This window comes from Bacillus rossius, chromosome 15 (genome assembly GCF_032445375.1).
Source record: "Bacillus rossius redtenbacheri isolate Brsri chromosome 15, Brsri_v3, whole genome shotgun sequence".
In the NCBI taxonomy this organism is placed as follows: Eukaryota; Metazoa; Arthropoda; class Insecta; order Phasmatodea; family Bacillidae; genus Bacillus; species Bacillus rossius.
This window is the reverse complement of record NC_086342.1, coordinates 675,567-699,711: the sequence shown is the minus strand read 5'-3', so window position 1 is coordinate 699,711 and position 24,145 is coordinate 675,567. Positions and strand designations below refer to the sequence as shown.

The 24,145-nt window shown below is 41.8% G+C and overlaps 1 protein-coding gene across 1 annotated transcript in view; it reads left to right on the top strand.

Moving 5' to 3' along the window:
• The first annotated feature begins 4,175 nt into the window (after nt 1-4,175).
• Nucleotides 4,176-24,145, top strand: part of LOC134539244 (calpain-D-like) — a 28,316-nt gene continuing 8,346 nt past the window's right edge. The window contains exons 1-10 of the mRNA XM_063381054.1: nt 4,176-4,707; nt 9,704-11,747; nt 12,282-12,465; nt 13,259-13,461; nt 14,546-14,660; nt 15,057-15,243; nt 17,419-17,616; nt 18,631-18,795; nt 19,481-19,677; nt 22,757-22,902. Of these exons, the coding sequence (XP_063237124.1) occupies nt 4,460-4,707; nt 9,704-11,747; nt 12,282-12,465; nt 13,259-13,461; nt 14,546-14,660; nt 15,057-15,243; nt 17,419-17,616; nt 18,631-18,795; nt 19,481-19,677; nt 22,757-22,902 (3,687 nt within the window). The 5' untranslated portion in view covers nt 4,176-4,459. The remainder of the gene's footprint in view (nt 4,708-9,703; nt 11,748-12,281; nt 12,466-13,258; nt 13,462-14,545; nt 14,661-15,056; nt 15,244-17,418; nt 17,617-18,630; nt 18,796-19,480; nt 19,678-22,756; nt 22,903-24,145) is intronic.

Sequence of the window (24,145 nt, the reverse complement as noted above, 5' to 3'; positions counted from 1 at the left end):
GACATCCGACAGTTAGTAGTTGTAATCAGGCTGTGATGAGGCTTCCAGCGTAGCTCGAGGAGGCAATATGTTAGTCTTTGGTGTGTGGTGCTACATTTGAGTTGATTCTCGCATGCTATGTATGATCCATTGCACTGGGCTTAAGGTTTGTTTGTGACTTTCCTAAATGTTTGAAGGGTTATAAACTATTGCCTCTGAAGTTCAAGATAAATATTTATTCCAGAGAAGAGGGAAATCAGTCTACATTTTATTACGTGTTAAACAATAAAATACAGGGAATCTTGAATAGAGAAGTCACCGTCCTACTACCTTACCCAAATTGAGTAAAGTAACTGGAGAAAATTGTTTAATTGAATTAAGTAATTACAATGTTAGCAATATGGAAGCAATATTGTGTTTTGTCTCAGTTTGCAGTCGAGATACTTGGCAACTTGTGTTGCACAGAATTCGGCACAAGTCAGTCACTAGTGGGCTCTAGGCATACCACATGCCATGATGTTAGACCTAGCGGACACATGGTTACATGGACAAAGTATTCACAAGTTGAGTAGAAAGGAACTTAACTAAACAGTTTTCCACCAGGAGTAGGTCTCGAAGAAGTAATAAAAGGTTAAGAATAGCAGAAGCGAAAGGATCAGATAAGTGAACTTTGAAGACCTACCCCGGGAAGCAATCGTATGAGTCTAGGGTAACGTACAAAATTTCGTTCAGAACAATATAGGAAAGTTGTCAAAATATAAGCGATACATTGTGCAGCACATTTTAGTGGCATGGCCTGATTCTACTTCGTAAGTGCATTTGAGAAAGTTATGTAGCTATTTTTTTATGTGATAACATCATAAATCGATGAACGCCGGCTGCAAGCACGAAAAATTGTCACGTCGCGCCTGAGCCAAGCATGCAAGAACCGGCCAATCACTGTGCAAGAAAATCTTTTATGATATCAAACAGGTTAAGGTGGGCTTTTTAACTAATTGTTCGTGAATATATTTAAACAAATTATTGAAATTAAATTTGCAAAAACTGTAAATAATAATTGAAAATTAAAAAGTATGCAATTTTTCATCAATGTTTTCTTATGACATTATCACGTAAAATGATCGTCCTTAAACCGACTACAAACAAAACTCCCTCCCCCCCCCCCCCCCATTTTTTTTTTCTAGTTCTAGTTATTTATTATGGCTGGCAAAGTTAATTCCATGTGTTTGGTAACATCAATTATGATATTGCTAGTTGCTCGAAGTCATTTTTTAAATTAAAATTAGTAAAATTCCTTGTTTCGAAGTTGGCTGCATGTGGCGGGATTAACCTGTATATATTTGCATATATGAACACGGGGTCATATTAAAGATATGTTACAATTATAGTATTACTGCTTAAATAACACCCTATAGAGAAATTTTTTCAGATTATGTATTTATGTACACATGTATTATTTGTGGTTTATGATTGAAAGTACTTGGGATCAGTGGCGTAGCCAGGATTTGTGTATGGGGGGTGTTAAGAAGCATACCCCCCCTCCCCGTATTACAGTGGGAGGTCCGGGGGCCCTCCCCCGGGAAAATTTGTATTTTAAGGTGTAAAATAGTGCTATTTTAGCAGTTTTCGGTACTTAAATTTAAATATTGTAATGGTAAAAATGTTATTAATTTTAATATGCAATTTGTTTGAGTGATGAATAAGAAATTAATTAAAGATTTAGTGCTAAGGGGGGGGGGGGGGGATTGAACCCCTAACCCCCCCCCCCCCCCCCTGGTTAAACCCCTGCTCGGGATCAAAACATTCATTGCAAATTAATTTTTACATTTTCATGTGTGACATTGTTACATCTAACTACTAATTGTTAATGATTATATTACTTATTGTTGGTGTTATAATTATATACACAGTTCAGTCCGTTAGTTTGGTTATTTTATAGTAGGTAGGCGTATAGTAGTTATTCAGTTTCAATATAAATAACTCTTGTAAACATATGTATTAGAAATGTTTAATTAGGTTTTCATGAATATGTGTATAAATATCAAGAAAGCATATGTGCGTTTGCATGGTTTTTTTTTTCATACAAATGTAAAGTTTTATTTCGATTTTGAAGAAATTTCACAACCAACACTATATTCTAATAACACTCTCATTACCTGTTCCCACCCCTAAAATGGAATTTTGGTACTTCTTGGATAAATTTTGCACAACTGGCCGATCCAGCGCTAGCTGTCGCTCCACGAGCTGTTTCGAGTCGGCTAACACTGGTGGATTTCAGCAAAGTGTCACATGAAGACCCGTACATATGCTTGCAACTGTGCGAAATGCATTTATCATATTGAAGAAAGGGCGAAGCGAACTATTGAACAGCTACTAGCCGCAGTTCACTGAACTTTTCACACACTGCTTTATTTTTAGCACAGTTTACATCACAGTTCTACGGAAGCACACAGTGAGATAAGGAGCCAGTTGATCATTTAATCGCCCACAATCTCCAGCAGTTCTAGTGAATCTCATATGATACTGCTAAACACACCAATATGTTACCCACCATCACGTGCTGCTGAGGGACGAGCTTCGGCTTTTCTTGCATTTGTGTCACACGTCGTAGGTTGAAGATTGCGTACAGCAAGCAGTGACTACTAAAAACAACTTACAGAAAGTGTCAGAAGTGGACTAAAGTATAAAATACCCACCAATCACCTACGAAATCCAGCTCTCCATGCACATTAACAACCATAGTAGCATAAAAAGAAACTGGGTAATCGAGAATGTGCTGCACCAGTACATGCCCGAACACAAAACCTAACAACAGCAAGCAGAATCATTACGCAATAGCCTACCAACAGCTAGTCGTCAGGACTGTACAGGGCATGTATAATGACTACCCATGGACACTGGCTGCACACCTTATCATCCAACAACAATAACAACCACCACCTCTACCAATACCGGAAAATGGGCCACAGGTGCGTGGAGATTAAGGCTGTGTTCCAAATAATCCGCACTCGCACTTGCACTCACACTTGCACTCGTGCTCATACTCACACCCACAATTCCTTGTGTGCAAAGTGCATGCTCCATGCGTGCTCGCCATTTGGAACACAACCATACTCCAAAGTAAACACACCCATGTGGTAGGCGGCGACGTGTGTTTATGTGTAAGTTTTGATTTGTGACAATGGAACACGCAGTAGGAGCAATTGCGGCCCTAATGGTAGTAAACCAACAACAGAGACGTTTACGACGGCAACGGTTACGTCGCATTGTCCAGGCAATAAACAGGAGACGGGTAACATAACCTTAATTATAACACTATCCTTGCAGCCATGATTGGTACTGGAGGTACACATGAATACATCGCGTGTTGTTTAATTACGAACAGGTAGGTGCTTAGAATGAAACGTGCATTGTTCATTTGCCATTGTTTTAGATCAATAGTCCAGACGTAAACGTAAACAAACAATGGTTACGAGAGTACGCAACAAGCATGCATTCAAACGCACTCGATATGCGCACTCGTACTCGTGCTCGCACTCGACTATATGGAACAACACTCTCGTGACGTCACTTCCGAGAACGAGTACGTGAGCACTCATGTTTACCTATTTGGAACACAGCCTAAACATCCAACCACCATGATCGTTAGGCCATTTTTATAATTTTATTACAGCTAGGATACAATTTCTTCTAACAGAAATTACATAACAAAAAAAATTGACGTGCTTTACAAAAACTTGTTTTTAAAATTAATCATACAAATTTTAAGTAGTTAAAAAATGTTTAAATTATTTCTGAACTATATTTGTTTAAAAACTTAACTTCATATGCCCCAAAAAGGAATGGTCACTGCTTGAAATTGAATTTTCAACATTTTATCCTGTTAAGCCCTGACAAACTGCCTGATGTAAGGGAAATTCAAGGCATGTGTGGTTATGTAAAAAAAAAATTAACATTATTTCAAAAAGTTTAGGTAGTTTTAAACTTCCCCTAGTTAAACTAATTTTAAGGACTCTGTTGTAAAATTTGCCTTTTATTTATAATAATAACAGTAATAAAAATAAACTTCCAATTTCGTCGTACCCTACTTGCTTATGGCTGAAATTGCAACGTAGGCCAATACACAGAAGTTAAGTGAAGTGAGAATTATGATTGGCTAATATTTTGAGTTTTAACCAATCCGATGTTTGTTTACATTTTTGTTTTAGGCAACAAAAATATATCAATATGGAAATGGCTGATCATCGGCATTTAATATTAATATTTATTTATGCGAACCTTAACTTCTCAAGAATATTTTGAGTTTGAAGTGCGTTAATAATTGGCTATTACAATTCTAGCTGCTCTAACCAAGATTCAATTAAACATATTAAAACTGCGTTTTGAGTCTGTGTGACATTACTTCAATATGGAGAATCAGCTGAGCGATTGTTGTATGTTGGAATACTGAAAACAGAAAAATAGCCATGCCTTTGAGAGAATGGGCTCGATTGCCTCTGTCCTGCAGTGGCATTGTCAAAAGTGCGCTCTGATCAATCCTACTGAGCGTGCTAAATGTATAAGGTGTGGAACCCGACGTCAGAAAAAGTTGAATGGGTACTCTGCTGTGCAAAGTGGCAAGCAACAATTGAAAAGTGTTTCCACAACACAAGTTGAAACCTTTGAAAAGGTTTTCACGAGCGATTCTTTTGCAACTCCAAAAAGTTCTTTGAAAGTGTCATCTTTGTGGTGAGTATTACGACGGTCTTTCTCGAGCTCTGATACAAACTAAAATTTAAGTGTTTTAGTTCATTCTATGTCTAGGACACATTTCCATGTTTTAATTATTGTGTGATGTTATGCATAAACATGTGTGTAATTCACATATGTGTAAGCTCTGAATAGTGGAATTTGCAACAACTGGAATATGATATTCACACTAGTTATGTTGCTCTGCACTAGACATTGTTGTGCTGACTGTAGTGCGATTTTTTACAGTATGTGGTTAAAGGGGCGATGGACTAGTACACATACCACAATATTATTGATTATAGTAAATATTGAAGACAATGGCAAACAAGTACTTGGAAATGCATTTTTTTATATCCACACCTTCTTCCTAATCACTGTAAAACAGCATTTTGATACTCCCAAGCAGTTTAATGGTTAGGGTCAACAATTCAGTAGCATTTATTGGTTATTGGTGTGTATAAAATTATTGAAAACATTACCTGTAATGTGACATAAATTTTTTTATGCTTTCATAACGTAACCAAGATTGTTTTCCCCATTGTCGCCGCCCTTCTTTATATTTGATACTAGCTGCAACATGATCCTGTGGTTATCCACATTTCTTCAGGAATGTAGCATAGCAGAGTCTGTTTTCAAAAAGACAATTTTTGTATGTAGGTAGGTACAATATGGCTGGGACCAAGACTGTTTTCCATATTAGGTGAACATTAAATATATTGGTAAGTTTGGTAGCAGTGTAATGCAGATTTGCAAAAATACCAGATTAACTTTGATTTATTATTATTAAACACAACAAAATTAAAAGTTTAAAAATGTATTAATCAATTCTACTTAACAATGCTAATTACAGAACAACCAATATTTGTTAGAGGGAATTGCAAATAATTTTCTGACATGGGTCAGAGAATGACCCAATAGTCACCAACTACTTCTTTCTTTCTGTACCCCAAGATGGCTCACAGCCCATGTTACCTGGCAAGTGCTCTGGTGCGAAGATAAGTGCTGGAACTTACGCAATTGGCTATTCACACCCACTCGTGTCACTGGATGTAGTCTCATTGACCCTTGGCCAAGCCACTGCTCTGTTTCCATGGAATAAATAATATTTCTTGATTTAATATTTTATCAGGACATTTGGTGGTTGGCAGGAAGTGATATACAGTGTCATGCCTCAATCCTGCAATATTAAAACCATTAAGTTTTGTGTGGGAGTGGTAGCCTACTTGCTTTTGCTTTTGCGAAAATGAATTTGTATTCTGAGTCGATAGGATTGTTTGCTGGCTTCATTTTAAACTTTGATTTTTCAATAATTAGGTATCACTTTTTCACTCCCTTAGGGATGGAATTTTATATTAATATTTGGTCTATGTGTTAATTCAGGTTATGAGCTCGCTGTAGGCCAAATTTCATCCAGATCCGTTCAGCTGTTCTGGCGTGATTGAGTAACAAACATCCATCCATCCATCCATCCATCCATCCATCCATCCATCCATCCATCCATCCATCCAAACTTTCACATATATAATATTAGTGGGATTACTAAACCAATTAACTAATCCAATAGCAAACTTCAAATTTTTAGACAAAAAATAGATTTTAATGAAAAGCATGTCAATTGATAGCATTGAAGATGTGGACAGTATAATTGGGCTCGGCAGTTAAAACCATGGCTGTGTTTGTGAACCACAAGAGAGCGCTGTAAGCAGAGGATTGCCACCTGATTCACGGGAAGCCAGAACGAGTGTGTGTGAACCCTGGGGACACAGTGTTAGCTGTTGAGTTGTATGGGACCAGTTGATAGGAAACTGCAGTGGTGTCAGTTCCATTTCTTTTGGATTTATCAAATAAACAATTTTCTTTATTATTTATATTTAGGGTCAACACAACCTGATACACACCTTCTCCAACTTTTGAAGTGGTTATTGTTTGATATTTATTTAAAATGTGTAATATGGAATTGCTGGGGAGAAATAACTGTCTGTGTTAATCTAGCGACTAAATGTGTAGCTAATGATAGCTTCGCTAGTCCACGAAAGGTGACTTAAGGATTTTTCCCAGAGCTTCCCATCACCCAAAAATTGTATCAGGGCCATATCGATTATAGGTTGTATCAAGGTCTGTGAGAGCCTCAAATGCAATCTGACACAAATATTATTTCACATACTCCAAAAGATGTACTGGTAAAAGTGGAGCTGATACATAGGGACCTTCCTACATATGTATATTATCAATAAAAAAATTTTAATATTATTGTGCGGATCGGTTTTTGGGTAGATATAAAAATAATGTTTGGGACTGATAGCACGAAAACGGCCCTGGTGCTATCTGTATGCTATATAGCCCCGAAATTGTAATTTTTATTTAAAATAAATATGTAGAGGAAGGTCCTTATATATCCACTCTTTCAATATCATAATACATTTTTATGTAAAAATAAAATAAAAACGGTGATAGAATTGGCCATGTTTGCGTAAAATGAGTTGGGCTGTTGTTCCAAGCACAATGTGTGTTGATGACTCGAATGGCGCAGGGCACTGTAAAGACTAGGTACAGACTAGGTACTAACAGCTGCCATTCTTGGTCACATGCGAGAAGGTATGCAGACTTATGGCCGGTGCAATCCTATGCACAGCGATAAATTAAACTACATCACTCTGAAGTAAACAACAAACCAAACTCCACAAAATTGTAAGCTTTTGTGCCTTGAGATACATAGCTTCCAAAGGTTAAGGTTTTTACACTGTAGTCGCTATAGTATGGGAGAAAAAAAATACACTGCAATGCTTTTTTTGAGGTTTTTAAGGTAATTTTTTTTCAATTTTGTTTAACAGAGGGTATTTGTTTCCCCTATTACTGAAGTTAGGTAATTTAAGCATACAAAATATGGTATTAAGATCAAATATCAATACTACGTTTACTAAACGTTGGTATGCATAGCCGTTTCCTCACAAAGAATGTTTAATGTTTTTGGGTTTCCGCACCCTCTCACACAAGACACACAGCGGTGTGCAAAAACATACAAACCGTATAGTACAAATATTTTTTATGGTCTACTTAAGGTATGTAGTTTTCAATGTTTAAATAAATAACTTTCCTGCTGTTATAATAAATACATTGCCAAAAATAAAAATAAAACATACCTAAGTTTTTGAAGGTTCATCAAATGTGGGCAGTCCAGTTTTCATATCCACTGATTTAAAATTCCCTGTATTACCTAGTTAAGTAATGTAAGCACATGAAACATACATAAAGGGATTAATCTTAAATAGTCTTTGAGTAAACGTAATCAGCAATAAGACAAATAATATGGACTTAAAGCATCAAAATGACTTAGAATATATGTAAATACTTTTATATATAAATAATTAAAAATATTTATCAATTTTAGCCCTTAACCCTGTTATATCAGTAATATTATTGCACACAAAAGTGACAAATTTATTAATGAATAGCAGACATTTAGAAAGTTTAAAAACATTGCCAAATGAAATTATTTTTCTGTCCCATTCCTGCTCAAACTTTATGTTGATGAAAATATTAAATCCACTGAGTCCATTAATAATTCTAGATTATTAGTAATTCATTAAATTTTGATTACAATAGTAAAATTATATTCCAGAAGTGAAGAATTTTAGATTCTAAAGAATCATTGTTGAAATTTCTTTTAATTACTAACACCTTACTAGAGCACAAAACAATAGCATTTTAGGAATGAAAGGTAATTATACCAAAATTTTTAAAATGTCAGTCACTGGTTTTGAAATGTAAATATCTGTTTTTAACTTTTTAGTTGAAAGTAAAAACAAAATTAAACTGTGAAGAATGATTTAGCTTTGCTAAAAAAAAATGGCCTAATTAGTTATAACAACAACCTCGTTTTTTCATTAGTGATATTATTAAAAAAGCCTTAGAAACTGTGTGAGCCTTTGTTTTAGCATTGTATTAATAGCAATGTTACAAAGAATTAGAATATTGCATGTCATGATTAAAGAAATTTTTTTTTATATTTCTGTAAAATACGGTAAAAAAAAAATAAAATAATTTTTCATACTGCAGTAAAATTGACGATGTATTTGAACTCACGGTGTATCACATTGTTGTATTTGCAGATAAACCATTGAACCAATTGCTGCTTGTGTACAGTATTTAATTTTAAATGCCATTGAATTGCAAAAATTAATGTAAAAACTTATAACTAGACACAGCGATTCAGATAAATGCCCTAAGCATTTATAGTAATACTAAATTTGAAACAACTAAGGAATATGGTGTGCTTGTCAGTTTGTCTCTAGTGCTTTTGCCCCTGCTTCATCAGACATGCGTCTCAGCAGATTATTGAAGGTTACAGACATGTAACTGATCTTGAAGTGAAACTTCTTCACTGAGGGGGCAACAATTTTCAAGCGTTACAAAAATGGTTAGGTACGTGGTGGGGGAACAGGTAGAGCAGAAGAGGTGTGTGAGCGGCGACGCCACTCCGACGCATGCGCTAGCGGTATAACGGGAAGACGGCAAGGGGTGGGGGGGGACAGGTATGTATATGCTATGCTATATACTGGTTATAACGGCGGAAGGCTTGACGCAGGGGTGAGGTAGAAATGACGTAGCAGTAATGCTACAGAATTCTCATAACACTGCTTTGTGCTTGTCTACTCCTCAGCTTTCGTAACGGCTGACGATTGACGCTGCCATATTTCTTTTATTTTGTTTAAAGAATTAACAATGTGTTTAGTCATGTGGATAAGAGTTATTGATTTGTGCAATTGAGTTTGTAATTTTTATGTGGATAGTTTGATCGAAAATGAAAATAATATAATTCTATCTATACCTAAAAAGCAAGATGTTTCACTTCTGCTCTGCACGGACTCCACACGCACAATTTTTTTTAATTGCTTTTTTATGTTTATGTTTTTTTACTGACCTTTTTCTTTGCTCTCTCAGTGTGTGTATAATAAACAAGTCAGACAGGCTGCACCGCGTGCTGTGTTGGCAGTGACGGGGCGGACTGGAGCGAGGATGGCGCCAGCTGGGACGACCGGCGCCACTCGACGTGGCGCCACCGGTCGCGGCGCCCGGCGACCGTGCCACGCTCGTGCAGCGCGCCCAGCCTGGCGCACCAGTGGCAGTGCGCGCGCTGCCGCCTGGTCAACGTGAGCGTCACCGCCGCGTGCGCATCGTGCGGCCGCGTGGATGAAGACGTGGCGCGGCAGCTGGGGCCCGACTCTGCGTCGGCCATGGAGGACGACGTGCTTCGGAACCGATCGCCCAAGCGCCAGAACTCTTCCGTGCACGACAGGGTCAAATCCAAAGTTAGTAGGTCTCATTCGAATGGCTCTATCGTGCGGAAACTTTGGCTCGAATCAAGTCGGAACGCCAACGTTTGCAAACCGCTAAGTGCCGAGTGTGTGCTGAAAAGCCCGACAAGTTTGGTCACGGACGACGTCGGGGAAAGTTGGGTACCTGTGCCGGAGGAGATGAAGAACTTCGAAAAAAATAAACGCTTGGAAAAATTGTATGCGACTCGTGAGCGTGGAGTTGAGGAAGGTTTGTGGACTTGCCAGAGGTGCACTCTGGAAAACAGCGACTTGAGCAATCATTGTGAAGTTTGTGAAACGCCGCGGAAAATGTTCTTGCTAGGGTCTGTTGTGAGTACGGGTGCGGTCCCCAGTTCGTTGCCACGCAATGGTATAGTGATAAAAATTCCAGATTGGGAAGATGAAACGCTGGAGTCCCATCATCCCCACTCCACCATTCCATCTGTCAATAACAATGACAGCGTTGTTGGGTCACGACCAACGTACAGACGCTCTTTTTCCGAAGTCCATTCCTTGAGAGAATGCAGCAAGCCACTGGTGAACCGCCACAGCATGGTGGAGGCAGACACGCTGGGTAATATGCCGATTCGCTTCCCCGTCAACCTCAACTTGCAAATACCGCACTCTCTCAACACCCCTAGTACAAAATACTCGTACATAGGAATATCCGAACCTCCCGTGCTGTCCAATCAGAATCAGTCTCCTGTTGCTTTGCAATGTAAGTCCATCGTCAAGAAGCCGATCGTTCCTTCTGTAGAGATAATAGATGTAGATGTTTCAAAATCAAATGGAAACGTTTGCCAGTTTTCCTCTTCGTCTGTGACCGACCATAATCTCGCGCGCTTGATGCCGGTCTCGTCAGCCAACGGTTCCACGAGTTCGGCTCTGGATCGCATGTGGACTTGCACGAAGTGCTCGTACGCCTACAACCCGCTGTGGTCGGACGCGTGCGACATCTGCTCTTCGACACGCTCCCCGCCGTCGCTGACGGAGCCCAGCCTCATCACGGTGACCAAGGACGGTGTCCGGTACACGCCGCCCAGGAGGGAGGACCGGGAGGTGACGCTCGCGACGGAGGATCCGGACTCGGAGGACGACCTCCAGTTCCTGGCCGGGGACGGAGCGGGCCTGCCCGAGCTGGACTGGACCTGCAAGAAGTGCACGCTGGTGAACGCGGGCGGCTGCATGGCGTGCGTGGTGTGCGGGGGGTCCAAGCTGCGCAGCATCACGCTCGTGCAGGACTCCACGCTGCGCAAGGGCGAGTTCTGGAGCTGCAGCTCCTGCACGCTGAGGAACCCTCTGCGGGCAGCGGCGTGCCTGGCGTGCAAGACGCCCCGCACGTCGCTGGAGGTCCCGCGCGGCTCGGGGAGCGGGGGGTCGCGCAGTCCCTCCCCGCGCCCGGGGCTGGGGGCCGTTCCCAAGCAGCGACACAGGAGGTCGACGTCGCGCACTCCCGTGGCCCCGGAACTCCCGGCCCCCACGGTGCCGTGGCGCTGCAAGCTGTGCACGTACGAGAACCGCACCTCGAGCGCGGCGTGCGAGATGTGCCACAGCTCGCGCTGCCTGTCGTCGTCCGCCGTGCTGACCAACGGCACGCCGGTGCCCGGCGCCGGCACGGCAGGCGTGGCGAGACAGGAGAGCGAACTGATGGAGCACTTGCGGCATGCGGAGGAGCGAGAGGCGCTTGACAAGTGGGAGCGCATCGTCAAGTTCTGCAGAGAGGTTTGTAGCCTGCCTCTCGCTTGCAGTTCGTAGTCTCATTGTATCATACAGTTGTGGAGTAACACCACACTCATGTACATGCGCCTCAGGCCAGCACACACACAAGCTCTGACACAAACTGACAACAGGGAACTATCCACAACACAGGAGGCCACTATGTGTCGTAGGAAGATACTTGCCTCCGCCAGGTGATCTTGGTTCGATTCTCAAACCCTGTATTTTTCACTAGTGAGACATGTGGCAGGTATTGAATTGGACCAGTTGGTTTTCTCAGGGTGCTCCTGTTTTCCCCACTGGTCATTCACATCAGTTTTACACTCTTGTCATCTTTAAGAGGGATCATTTACTAACCATTGCATCTGAGCTAGAAACTTATTACTGGTATTCTTTTTTTAATAAAATGTAAGATTTTATTTTGTTAAGATTTAATTGGGTATTGTATGTGTATGTTTCTATTGGTAGGCAGCAAGCTGTTAGTGCACTTAAGGCAGAAGTAAATAAACAAAAATAATTGTAAATATGGTGGTTGTCCAGAATAAAGAGCCCTTCGTGGACGACTCGTTCCCGCCGGCACCCAAGTCCCTGTACTACAACACGGCGGAGACCAAGGACAACCACGTGGTCAAGTGGCTGCGGCCACATCAGATCGTGACGGAAGGAGACATCAAGTTGGAGTGGGCAGTCTTCCGACGGCCGCTACCCTCGGATATATCACAAGGTTCGTGTAGTTGAGTTTGCCCCGCAACGCTCGAGTTTTTGAAATCCATCTCGGAGTCTGCGGTTCCAGTTTGATCTCGGGAGTCTGCCGGCCTGCTGTTGGACTCCGGTCTGCACCCTTTCGGTCGAAGCGTTGGCTTCCGATTTCGTGAGCCCTGTTCGACCCTGGTCCCATGTGTGTTGTTGGGTTACAAAAGGCTGGATTATATACATTATACGTTGGTTAGTTATTTGATGTTGTATACTTACATGCAGTATTGTTGGGGAGGCTCATAGGCGTAGCCAGGGGGGGTGTTTTGGGGGTTCAAACACCCCCCCCCCCCCCCCCCCGAAAAGTCTAGGTGTCCCTTCCCGTCTAAACGGCAACCCCGGAGAGGACATTTTCTTGCTTAAGAAGATTAAAATCCTATCTGCGGAACACCATATCTCTGGACAGACTGAATGGATTGGCCTTACTGAATGTCCACTACAACATCCACATCGACCCAGAGAATGTGGTTACTGAATTTGCCACAAAAAAAAAAAAGAATTCTTCTGTAAAAAGTTTTTTAAGCTTAAAAAAGTTTATAATAAACAATTATTTTTTGGTGTTTATGGAGTTTTTCTTAAAAAAAAATCAGAAGGGCCCCCCCCCCTAACCCTCCCCCCCAAAAAAAATATCTGGAAGAACAACCCCCCCCCCCCCCCCCCCCCCAAAAAAAAATATCCTGGGTACGCCTATGGGGAGGCTTGTAGTGGTGGGACCGTGAGGACGAGTTGCTTGAGTGGAGTGATGGCCGTGTGTGTGTGCGCAGGCGTGCTGGGCAACTGCTGGCTGCTGAGCGCGCTGGCCGTGCTCGCCGAGCGGGAGGACCTGGTGAAGAAGGTGATGGTGATGCGGGAGTTCTGCCCCCAGGGGGCCTACCAGGTGCGCCTGTGCAAGGACGGCAAGTGGACGACGGTGCTGGTGGACGACCTACTGCCGTGCGACAAGCGCGGCCACCTCGTCTACTCCCAGGCACGTCCCGACTAGTGATTACTGCAGTCGTGAACGAGAGATTGCATGTTTTGTGCATGTGAATTTTTATTTTGTTTAGTTTTTCTCTGCAGCAGCTTTGAATATATATATATATATACTGTATAGAAGTCGCCAGCCCAGGTTAAAATTTCTAATACGGTTTTGAGGTAGTTGGTTAATTCACCGCCCGCAATCGCCACCATCTCTAGGGCATCGACTTATGGTGGTCCCTAGCGGACAAGTGTCGAACTCTTCAAACACCCCTTCCCCCTCCTGTTGAACGACTTTGAGCTGCAGTGAATGATGGGTGGGGGGGTGCGGGGGAATGACAGCGGGCGACAGTGCTGTGCTCTAACGTGTAAATAACAACTAAGACGATACAGGGCGTTACGGCAGCGCACTGCAGCGGTGAAGTTCCCAAGCTGCTGATCGTACGCTTCTGAAAAACGTGGAGTAAATCCTATCCACTCGTGACTTCTATACAGTATATATATTCAAAGGCAGCAGTGAACCTGAGTTGTTGGGTCTTGGTTAAACCTTGATCCTCAACGTGGCTCGGTTAACGATAGCAAACCGGTATACAAGTGCATATTTGTACATAACCATGCCGTTACCTTTATCATCGCTCATTCTGACAGTAAGTGTTTTAACTCGATTGAGTCTTGTCTGTATTTGGGATTGAACCACTGACCCTCGCCTCGTTAGTAGGGAAGATCACAAGCTACGGGGAGTTAGAAAGTATCGGAACAGTTGTGAGAATCATGTGGAGGAACTTAGAAAATCAGACACCTGTTCATCTTGGAAGCAGTCACTGCGTATGTGTTGCCAACGTGGCATAAGGTGGACTCTGAAAATAGGTTTTGTGGTTTATTTCAGAGTGTTTTTTTTAAGTCTATTGTTATGTAATATGCCACGTTGATGTCACCTTTGGTGAAGGATCCCTACAATTATGGGAATACCAGACATGAGCGTATTTTGTGTGTTTCCGAGGGGATAGCCTCCCGTGACAGCTGAGACTTGGCCCAGTGCTTCCGTCCGTCTGACCAGGGCTGGTCCGTGTTGACGCTCACTGTCGTGTGTGCAGGCGAAGAAGAAGCAGCTCTGGGTTCCCCTGATAGAGAAGGCAGTGGCCAAGATCCACGGCTGCTACGAAGCTCTGGTGTCTGGGAGGGCCATCGAGGGCCTGGCTACACTCACAGGTACAGGAGGTGTCACTAGATCTAGAGCACCTGGAAGCTAGTATCTGAGCGAAATATGAAAGGTTTGACACCGGGTAAGGAAAGTCATGAACATAACTGAAGGACTGCAGGGCAAGCACGGTTCTCTTTTTCACCCGTCGTAGGTATGACGTTACACCACTACAAGCGAGCATGGATAGGAAGTCGTCTTGCATCAAGGCATCGTCAAATTTAGGGTTTTTGCCACAATCCTGTGTACTCAGAAATTATGTAGATGCAATGTATGATGGATAAAAAAAAAATAATGTTGGTCTGTGAACGAACCTCGAAGCCACTTGTACTGCGCTGGGAGGGTCGATGTCTCGGCCAGCCAGCAAGGCCGGCTACGAGCGACAGGTGACGAGGCTGGTGTCGCAGGGGCGCCGTGCGAGAGCGTGCCGCTGCAGCCGTCCTCGCTGCCCTCGGAGGACGAGCTGGACCGAGACCTGATCTGGGCGCAGCTGCTGAGCTCTCGGCAGGCCCGCTTCCTGATGGGGGCGTCTTGCGGGGGCGGCAACATGAAGGTGGACGAGGCCGAGTACCAGCGCCGGGGCCTGCGTCCCAGGTGCTGCTCCCCCCTGCTCCCCCCTGCTCCCCCCTGCTCCCCCCTGCTAGCGTTCAGACGACGAGCTTCCTTTCATCTTGGTCAAAGCTCTGTTTCGTAACATTTTACCAAGTTCGAATAAAACTGTAGAATTTATTAATTTGATTGAAAAAAAAAATGTTTTTATATATTAAATTATAACCTTCAATTGTGAAGCTTGTGGCTGCACAACGTTTCTGGTTTGCACATCCGAAGCATCCGGAGATGTAGAAAGCAAATTTTCCCCTTATTTTGAACGTCAAGTTTGTGAAATTTTAAACAAAAAATACCAAAATTTCTGCTTCAAGGGGGGAATTTTTTTGAAGTATCGTGTAGGTAACCTTCCATTTTTGAAGGTCAGGTATAAAATGTTATTAAGCTCAGGTTTAAACTGTAGATTTGTATGGAAAAACAAACTCGCAGACTCACTGGTTTTTTTATATGATACTAGAACTCGGCAGATGTTGTCCTGCCTGTGTTTATTTATCTAAAATAACTAAACATGTAAAATATCTATGTGAGATACTTGGCCCATTTCCGGAAGAATGGAATTTAGAGTAATAAAACATGTTATTGTGCCTTCTATAGAGCTTATGAAAGTGTTTCTCCGATTTCAAGGATTGAATCAGATCTTTTGAAAACCAGTTTGGGTAATTTGAATGATATTTTTGTGAAAGCCAGGATAAAGGCATTAATATTGTTACAAATACAAGTATTTAATTCATTTACAAAGTTATTAACATCAGATGATTTAAAAAAATTTTGACCTATCATGACCTCTAATAGCATTGTAAAGACCTAGATAATCACCATTTTTATACGGCTTAGAAACGACAAAAATTTATTATGGAAGTGAGTATATCAAGTTTTATATTATATTTAAGATAAATCTAAGAGCTTGACAAGAGCTTCATAAGCTTCTGTTATTAAACATTTAGAATTTTTTTTCGAAACATAAGTCTAAGAGATTCTTAGGTGACAGAGTTTTGTTATACTGCGATAGACCAAGACTAGAAATAAAGTTGATCAAATGGTGTGCCTTGTTTTTGACGTGAGATGTAAAATATGGACAACTTGTTTGTTGGCCCAGTCGACACCAGGAACATTGTTAAGTCACAGAGTACCATTAAATCATCTTGATATGCAGTAAGTTTATCTTCTAAGTCCTCAAAATAAGAAAGATAATTAATTGGTTATGTTTGAGGCAGTAAATAATTATTACAGGGAATAAATAATTTATTTTGAGATAAATTAATTTTTAACCAAACAGCTTCAATTCCAGGAAAGTCGAGAGAGAGAGTAAAGGGCTGAACAGACATAAATTTGAGTTGGTTAACTGTTATTAAGACACCACCATCACATTCTGTAGATGTGAATAATGCAGTTCTATAATTTCTATATATGCTATACTGATCGGTAAAGTAGTGTGAATTAATACTAAATTCATTAAACCGGGTTTCTTTAAGGCAGATTATGTGTTAAAATAAAAGAAGATACATAGTCAGTTTCTACATTTAAATCCAATACTCTGAAAGCGACTCTCTGGCTTGGAAGTGACGCATTGAACCAACAGCCCATTGGAGCCGGGAGTTTAGAAACCTGCTGTCTCTGTATAACTTGATGTAAGTTTTTGTACATACGCCATTGCTAAGAACATTTTCTGTTGAAGAAAAACTAAAAAATTAAAAAATTAAAAAAAAAAAAACCAAAAAGACAAAAAACTCACAATTAAGCAAAAAAATTGCTGTTGTCGACAAGGTTATAAACACCACAAAATATTCCGTAACAGATATATGGTCAACAAAACAAAGAAAAACAAAGAAAAAATGTACTAAGAGAACGAAAAAAAAAAAACCCACGAATGATGACGGCACAGAAATATTGAACCCAAAAAAATTCAGCACAGCGGTTGAAACGAAACAAAAACACGACGAAACAAACACAATAGTTTTCCCAAAAACAAAATATAACGAAAAAGACGAATCAACAGGAAAAAGTTCTTAGCGATGGCGTATGTATGTCCGAAAAACTTACATCAAGTCATGCCACTCCCATTGCACAAATCTTTGAAAGATAATGTCTCTGTACAGTGTGGTGATGGTGCGGAACCACGTGGCAGGAGGGGAGCGTGCGAGCGCGGTGTGCGTGGTGTTGCAGGCACGCCTACTCCGTGCTGGACGTGAGGGACGTGCAGGGCAACAGGCTGCTGCGCTTCAGGAACCCCTGGGGCCACTACTCGTGGAAGGGCGACTGGTCCGACGGCTCCCCCATATGGACCCCACAGCTGCGCGAGACCCTCATGCCCAAGGGAGCCTCCGACGGAGTCTTCTGGATCTCCTTCGAGGACGTCCTCAAGTACGTGCCTTGTTCCGACATCGTGTCGCGGCAGTTGCCGCAGATTGAAGGGGCCCGCCTCGTCAGGGGCGTGGCTGTGTCGGTGAGGTGGGATGATGAGTGCTTCCAGCGCGGTGTCTCCTCTGAACTCGTCGTGCACAGGGCAACTATGAGATCTGAGTCAAAACCATAACATTGTATAGCAGAGAAATGAAGGTGGTTTTAATGCAAAACCTTTGAGTGCCTTCAAGAATCTGTATTGGGCAGTTCATGCCTAAACATCATTCTGTAAACGCACATTTTAGCCTTCTGTACTCTCCTTAAATGCAGTTTAAAAACAAAATCCGTAAATGGAACCACTCATCCCCCCTTAGCACAATCTTAAATGCTTTTCATAAACCGACCCTACTCTGATATCCTGAACGGTTCTCAAAAAGCATGGTTTCTTCTGAAGGTTTGCACACCGTATATGTGCGCAGATAGGCGGGGTCTTAACACTAAGCTATTTTTAAATTGAAACTTTGTGCAGTGGTTGACTGGATGGACTGTCAAAAGTTTATTCAGTGTTCAGATTAAAAGAAATGCATTATAACATAAGTACAATATTTATTTAACATTGTCATGAGCCTGTGGGTGATCTTGTGGCCATCCCGTTTGTTCTGATTGTGCTCCTTTCCCATTGTGTCATTCATTTTCTCACGAAGTTCGAGTGACCCTGATGTAGATGAAACATTTTCTTGAATGTATTCATTTATTCATATCGGTATACATATTTATTTGACATTGTTTTCTCATGAAGGAATGCTTGCATTTTAAAATATTTTCAATAAAGTGATCCGATGGCATCTGTTCCATAGTACACGAGCGGCAAGCACTCATTTTTAAAGTCTTTGTGAGACAGTACAACGCAAAATTAATTAGATCCCGAATTTGTGGAGTGAAGGGGCAGTAACTTGGTCCTAACGGTGGCCAAACTGTGCGACGAGTAGAGGATGGTTGCAGTGCAGGAACGTGCAGCGAGGACTCTGTGCGCAGGTACTTTGACTGCATCGACATCTGCAAGGTGAGGGCGGGCTGGAGCGAGGTGAGGCTGCGGGGAACGCTGCCCCCCCTCTCCTCCGTGGAGCACCTGTCGTGCGTGCTGCTGACCGTGCTCGAGCCCACGGAAGCAGAGTTCACGCTCTTCCAGGAGGGCCAGCGGTGAGCGCAAGCCCGTGCACCGGTGTTCCCACCTCACTCTCTTTGACACCGAGTGTTTTCACAGCCACACGGTCAATACAAGTATCCCACGGTTATGAAGGGGAAAAAAATCAATAATAATTATCAACTGAAGTAATACTGATGCAATTGTTTGGTTCTGTGTAGTTTGGGGGGAAAAAAAAGCTTAGAAATTTCATATTCTTCCAAAATAATGGTATGTCTTTTTGTAGGTACATAGTTTCTAAACATTTGTTTTATTATTCTGTATTAAAAAAAATTTATAGTACTCTAAAAAAAATTATTTTTTTTAGCCACTTGTGTAGCCATCCCAAAATTGTATTTTACAATCCCTAAAAAAAAAAGTACAATTGGTTGTTGTATAAAATTGTTTGCGTTGTTTTCATGGAAAAAAAATATTTTTTTAATGTTTTTTTTTATGCGATTACAAAATGAGAAAAATATATATTTTTTAAATTTATTTTGAATTTGGTTTAGATGTTATAGAAAAATTGTTATACATATTTTTTTAAATAGTTTTTTTAAAATAGCTATGCTGAAGTTCGATAATCCAGCAAAATCACAAGATATCCTTCCTATGCTGATGTTTGATAATCCAGCACAATCACAAGATGTGTCCCTACTGGGTGGCTGGTAGCGAGCGAGCGAGGGTGTGTCGCTGTCGAAGGAACTCGGAGAAGTCCCAGCGCTCGCAGCTGGACCTGTGCGTGGTGGTGTTCCGCACTCGCTCCCCCGCCCGGCCCGAGGTGGGGCGGCTGGTGGAGCACAGCAAGCGCCAGGTGCGCGGCTTCGTGGGCTGCCACAAGATGCTGGAGCGCGACCTGCACATGCTCGTGTGCCTCGCCTTCAACCACTGGCACACCGGTACGCTTCCCCTCCTGTCGCCGCGTCTCACTGCGGGCCTCGCACCGTTCCTCTTCCTCCTCGCCTGACGTTGTGCGTGCTTGCGAGCACTCGAGGTCTCACGGCAATCATTCAGAACATTCACTACAGGCCTCACACCGTTTATACTTACTTCATGAGCAACAAGACATGCAGGAAAACGTCCTATACATAGTTACGCCCATCGCTGACTTAATGATCGCGTAACGCTGTACGTACTTGCAAGCACTCGACATCTCACGACAAACATTCAGAACATTCACTACAGGCCTCACACCGTTTATACTTACTTCATGACCAAATCAAGACACGCAGGAAAATGTCCTATACGTAGTTACCCTCATCACTGACTTAATGATCGCGTAACGCTGTACGTACTTGCAAGCACTCGACATCTCACGACAAACATTCAGAACATTCACTACAGGCCTCACACCGTTCATACTTACTTCATGATCAAACAAGACATGCAGGAAAACGTCCTATATGTACTTACACTCATCGCTGACTTAATGATGGCGTAACGCTGTACGTACTTGCAAGCACTCGAGGTCTCACGACAAACATTTAGAACATTTATTACAGGCCTCAAACCGTTTATACTTCATGACCAAACAAGACATGCAGGAAAACGTCCTATATGTACTTACACTCATCGCTGACTTAATGATGGCGTAACGCTGTACGTACTTGCAAGCACTCGAGGTCTCACGACAAACATTTAGAACATTTATTACAGGCCTCAAACCGTTTATACTTCATGACCAAACAAGACATGCAGGAAAACGTCCTATATGTACTTACACTCATCGCTGACTTAATGATTGCTAGGGACACCTGTATTTCGCAATTTCATTTCATGTCAAGGTATTTCACAAAACACTGTAGCTTTTTCTAAGAGTCACGGCAAATTGTGAGGGTGCAGCAGTACGGTGACCACATTCTCATTGGCCCCGTCAAGAGCGGGACGACACCTCTCACCGACCTCAGCCAATAACCACAGGAGAAAAGCTACAATATTTTGTGAAATACAGTACCTTGACACTAAATGTATTCGCAAAATACAGGTGTCCCTAATGATCGCGTAACGCTTTAGGCTATATTATTTTCATTGCCCTTTGCTGGCCTGTTCCTCCTAGCATTGCTGCCGAGTCCGTGGCGCAAAGATGTCATTTTGACTGCACTTTTGGTGTCGGGTAGGCCATTTTCCTGCACATCATCGGCGAGTTAGGTATCTTAAATGCATGATTCTGTGTGTTAGTTGATTTGTATAATTCTACTTTAGAAGGGGGTGGGCGGTGGCTTTAATTACATTTGGACTGTAGCTGTGTGCATGTTCTCGAAAAACATGTAATAACATGTCAGAATAACAGAGACATTCCTTATGGTTATAGCTGAATTTTTTCTACCAGAACTTTGTGTTTCCTTCTCCATGTTTTTAACTTAACTAGCCACCGGGTGTCACAGTGTGGTGAGCTGTGGTACAGACAGGTTTAAAGCCCTATCTGCTTGCTGACAGTTCTGATGTATGTATTTGCAACACTCTTCTCCGTAAAATTAAGTAAGCCGATGTCACATTTGTTATGTCCGAAAAACCATGTTGAATTGGCCTTTCTCTGTATTATTAGTATTCTCTTGATGTACGTCGCTGAATGTAGTGGAAAATAAAACCCTCCACTTGAGTAACCCTGCCAGTGTTATCAGAAACTTTTCCCCGATCCAGGATCCCGCACAACCGTGCTTTTTCCTCGTAAAATATGTGTGTCGCTCACAATCATTCACCAAATCAAACCAAAAATGTTAACCGAAGTGGAGTAAAAAAAATAGTGCGTGGAGTCCCTCCGCGCGGAAGAAGTGAAACTTCGTAATGTGGAAATGAAAATAGGAAGGGGTAGAAATTGATTTTTAGTGAAATCATATTGTATCAAATCAAACTAAAAAAAAAAAAACAAGTAAATGAAATAATGAATATTATAAATTAAAATAGAACAACCAGTACGTATTTCAGCTAATTTGGTAATTTCACGACGCTCACACTGTTAACTTCGCTGCATAGCAAGAATACCACGTGCATGTGCTTGGAATATTGGACGCTACTCTTTGCTAACGCTCGCGCTGGCCTGTAACAGGTATACTACGCGCATGCGTTTCGAGTGCCACGAATTCACTCTCACTCTGTCTCTTTCTCTTCCCCCTCCCCAGGAGCGTTGAACGTTTAACGCAACAGTGCTTTCATACCCCCTCCATGGTAGCGTTAAACGTTTTAACGCAACCTTGTTGGAAGTCGCATTAGAAGTTTCACTTCAGAAATGCATAATTTTATCATTAAATGTCGACGAACAGTAATCAGAACCAAGACAGATCCAAGTCTAAACAACAGAAGTGAACAGGGGCAGCGTGTCCGAGAGCAAGCGATCACGGCGGCGACGGGAAGACCCCGGGGAGGTCCACACGCAGTACAGCGCTCGCCAGGAGAAACGTATCGGAAGGGGTCGTACTTGATCAGCGCCCTGTTTTCTCTGAAAGGGTGAGGGTGTTGCTCGGAGGTGATGGGCATGGGCGTCGCAAGGATATATTTTTTGGGGGGGACTTCAATTGATGTAGTTGTTGAGGAATATCCATCCCCTGGAAAAAAGCGGGGGGTCCGTGGGTCCTCCCCCGGGAAAATTTGGGGTTTGAAGGTGCAAAAAGGTGGTTTTTAGGCATTTTTCTTTCCTAAATATTTTAATTATAGTTGGTTGCTATATATTATTTATTTTTTTATAAAGAAATATTTTCAGAGAACAAATTTTGTAAAAACACAGTTAACATATGTTCACATTCGGTATCGGACCTGATTTTGATTTTGCACGGAGATCGAATTAAAAAGTGCTCACATTACCACGATTGGACTGAATGCACCATGCGCAACTTATGGGTTGTATCACAGAAATCATATTTTTAATATAACTACGAAACTAAATATATTATTGGAGGGGACGAAATTGAAGACTTCTATTATTGGGGGGGGACGGTTGCGACGCCCATGATGAGGGGTACGGAGAGCGGCCGGTGTGCGCAGGCATGGAGGACCCGGCCAGCTACCCGGAGTACGTGCTGGCGATCCACAGCTCCAAGCGCCTGCTGGTGGAGCAGGTGTCGCCGCCCCCCTACGTGCTGGCCGACGCCATCATCAGCCTCACCCTGGCCAAGGGCCAGCGCCACGAGGTACGCCCCGCCCCTCCCGGCCTCGAGATCGCAACCAAACATATTTTGACGTGACAACGTCTTGTAAATCGATGAACGCTGGCTGCACACATGAAAAAGTGTCCCGTTACGCTCGTTGTCCCGTTACACTCGTTGGCCCGTTACGCTCATTGTCCCGTTACATTCATTGTACGCTTGCGCCACATCTATGATTTCATCAATGTTTTGTTATAACGTTGTCACGTTAAACTATCGTCCGTAAACCGACTTTACAGACAACCGTTATTTTTTTTGGTTAGAGTAAGGCCCACACCAAACTTGTACTTGTGACCATGTTTCAAGTTTCTTTTAAATGTTTATTCCTCATCAATAATCTTTTTACGTAGATGCACACCTGCAGATAACAGGCAGAAGATATTTCGTTCATGGCTTGGCCGTGAATGATGATCGCGATGCGATGGAAGGAGCATCAGGAATGTAAAAAATGTCTGCCAACTGCTGCTGTTAACTGCAGTGAAGCACCATAAACATCTTGGCCACGAATGACTAAAATAAATGCTTAAGTTACAAAGGTTATAAACAAAATAAATTGGCAAATTGCTGAAGAAGCACATGCGACAAATTCTCACTTTAGAAATAAAATTTTATAAAACACCATCATTCAAAAACAAATTGTTTTTTCCTCCGGAAGTTAGTTTTATTAGTACTGTGTAATTATTGTACATACTTTATAAAACATTGTTGAATTTTATAAGAAAAATTTCACTTAATAGGATTTTGAAATTTTTAAAAATCTTCTGATCGTTATGTTTGTATTATTCTAGGGATGGACCAATAAAATCCTCAAATACCATCACCTCGAACACTTCAATTTAATTTTTATCAAAATTCATTGCATAGTTTCTGTGAGGTGCTGCTACAAATTAACAGGGACAAAAAATTTTTAAATGGGTATTTTCTATTCTGACATCTGTGTCATTTATTGTTACGAAATCTAACACTGTTTTTATTCTGTGTACTAGGACGCAACTCACTTAAAGTTTTATTTTATGTGTACTGGATAAATTATTTTATACTCAATTTTCTTCTCTGTTTTGTTACAGTGTACAGAAACCAGGAAATTAACTATAATCTCAAAACCACCAACATTTTTACATATAATATATTTACTATTTGAGTTCCGAATTTTTATTTTATTTTTTCATTCATAACATACAATTTTTAACCATTGATTTAACCCACCAATTGCTAATTAAACACATTT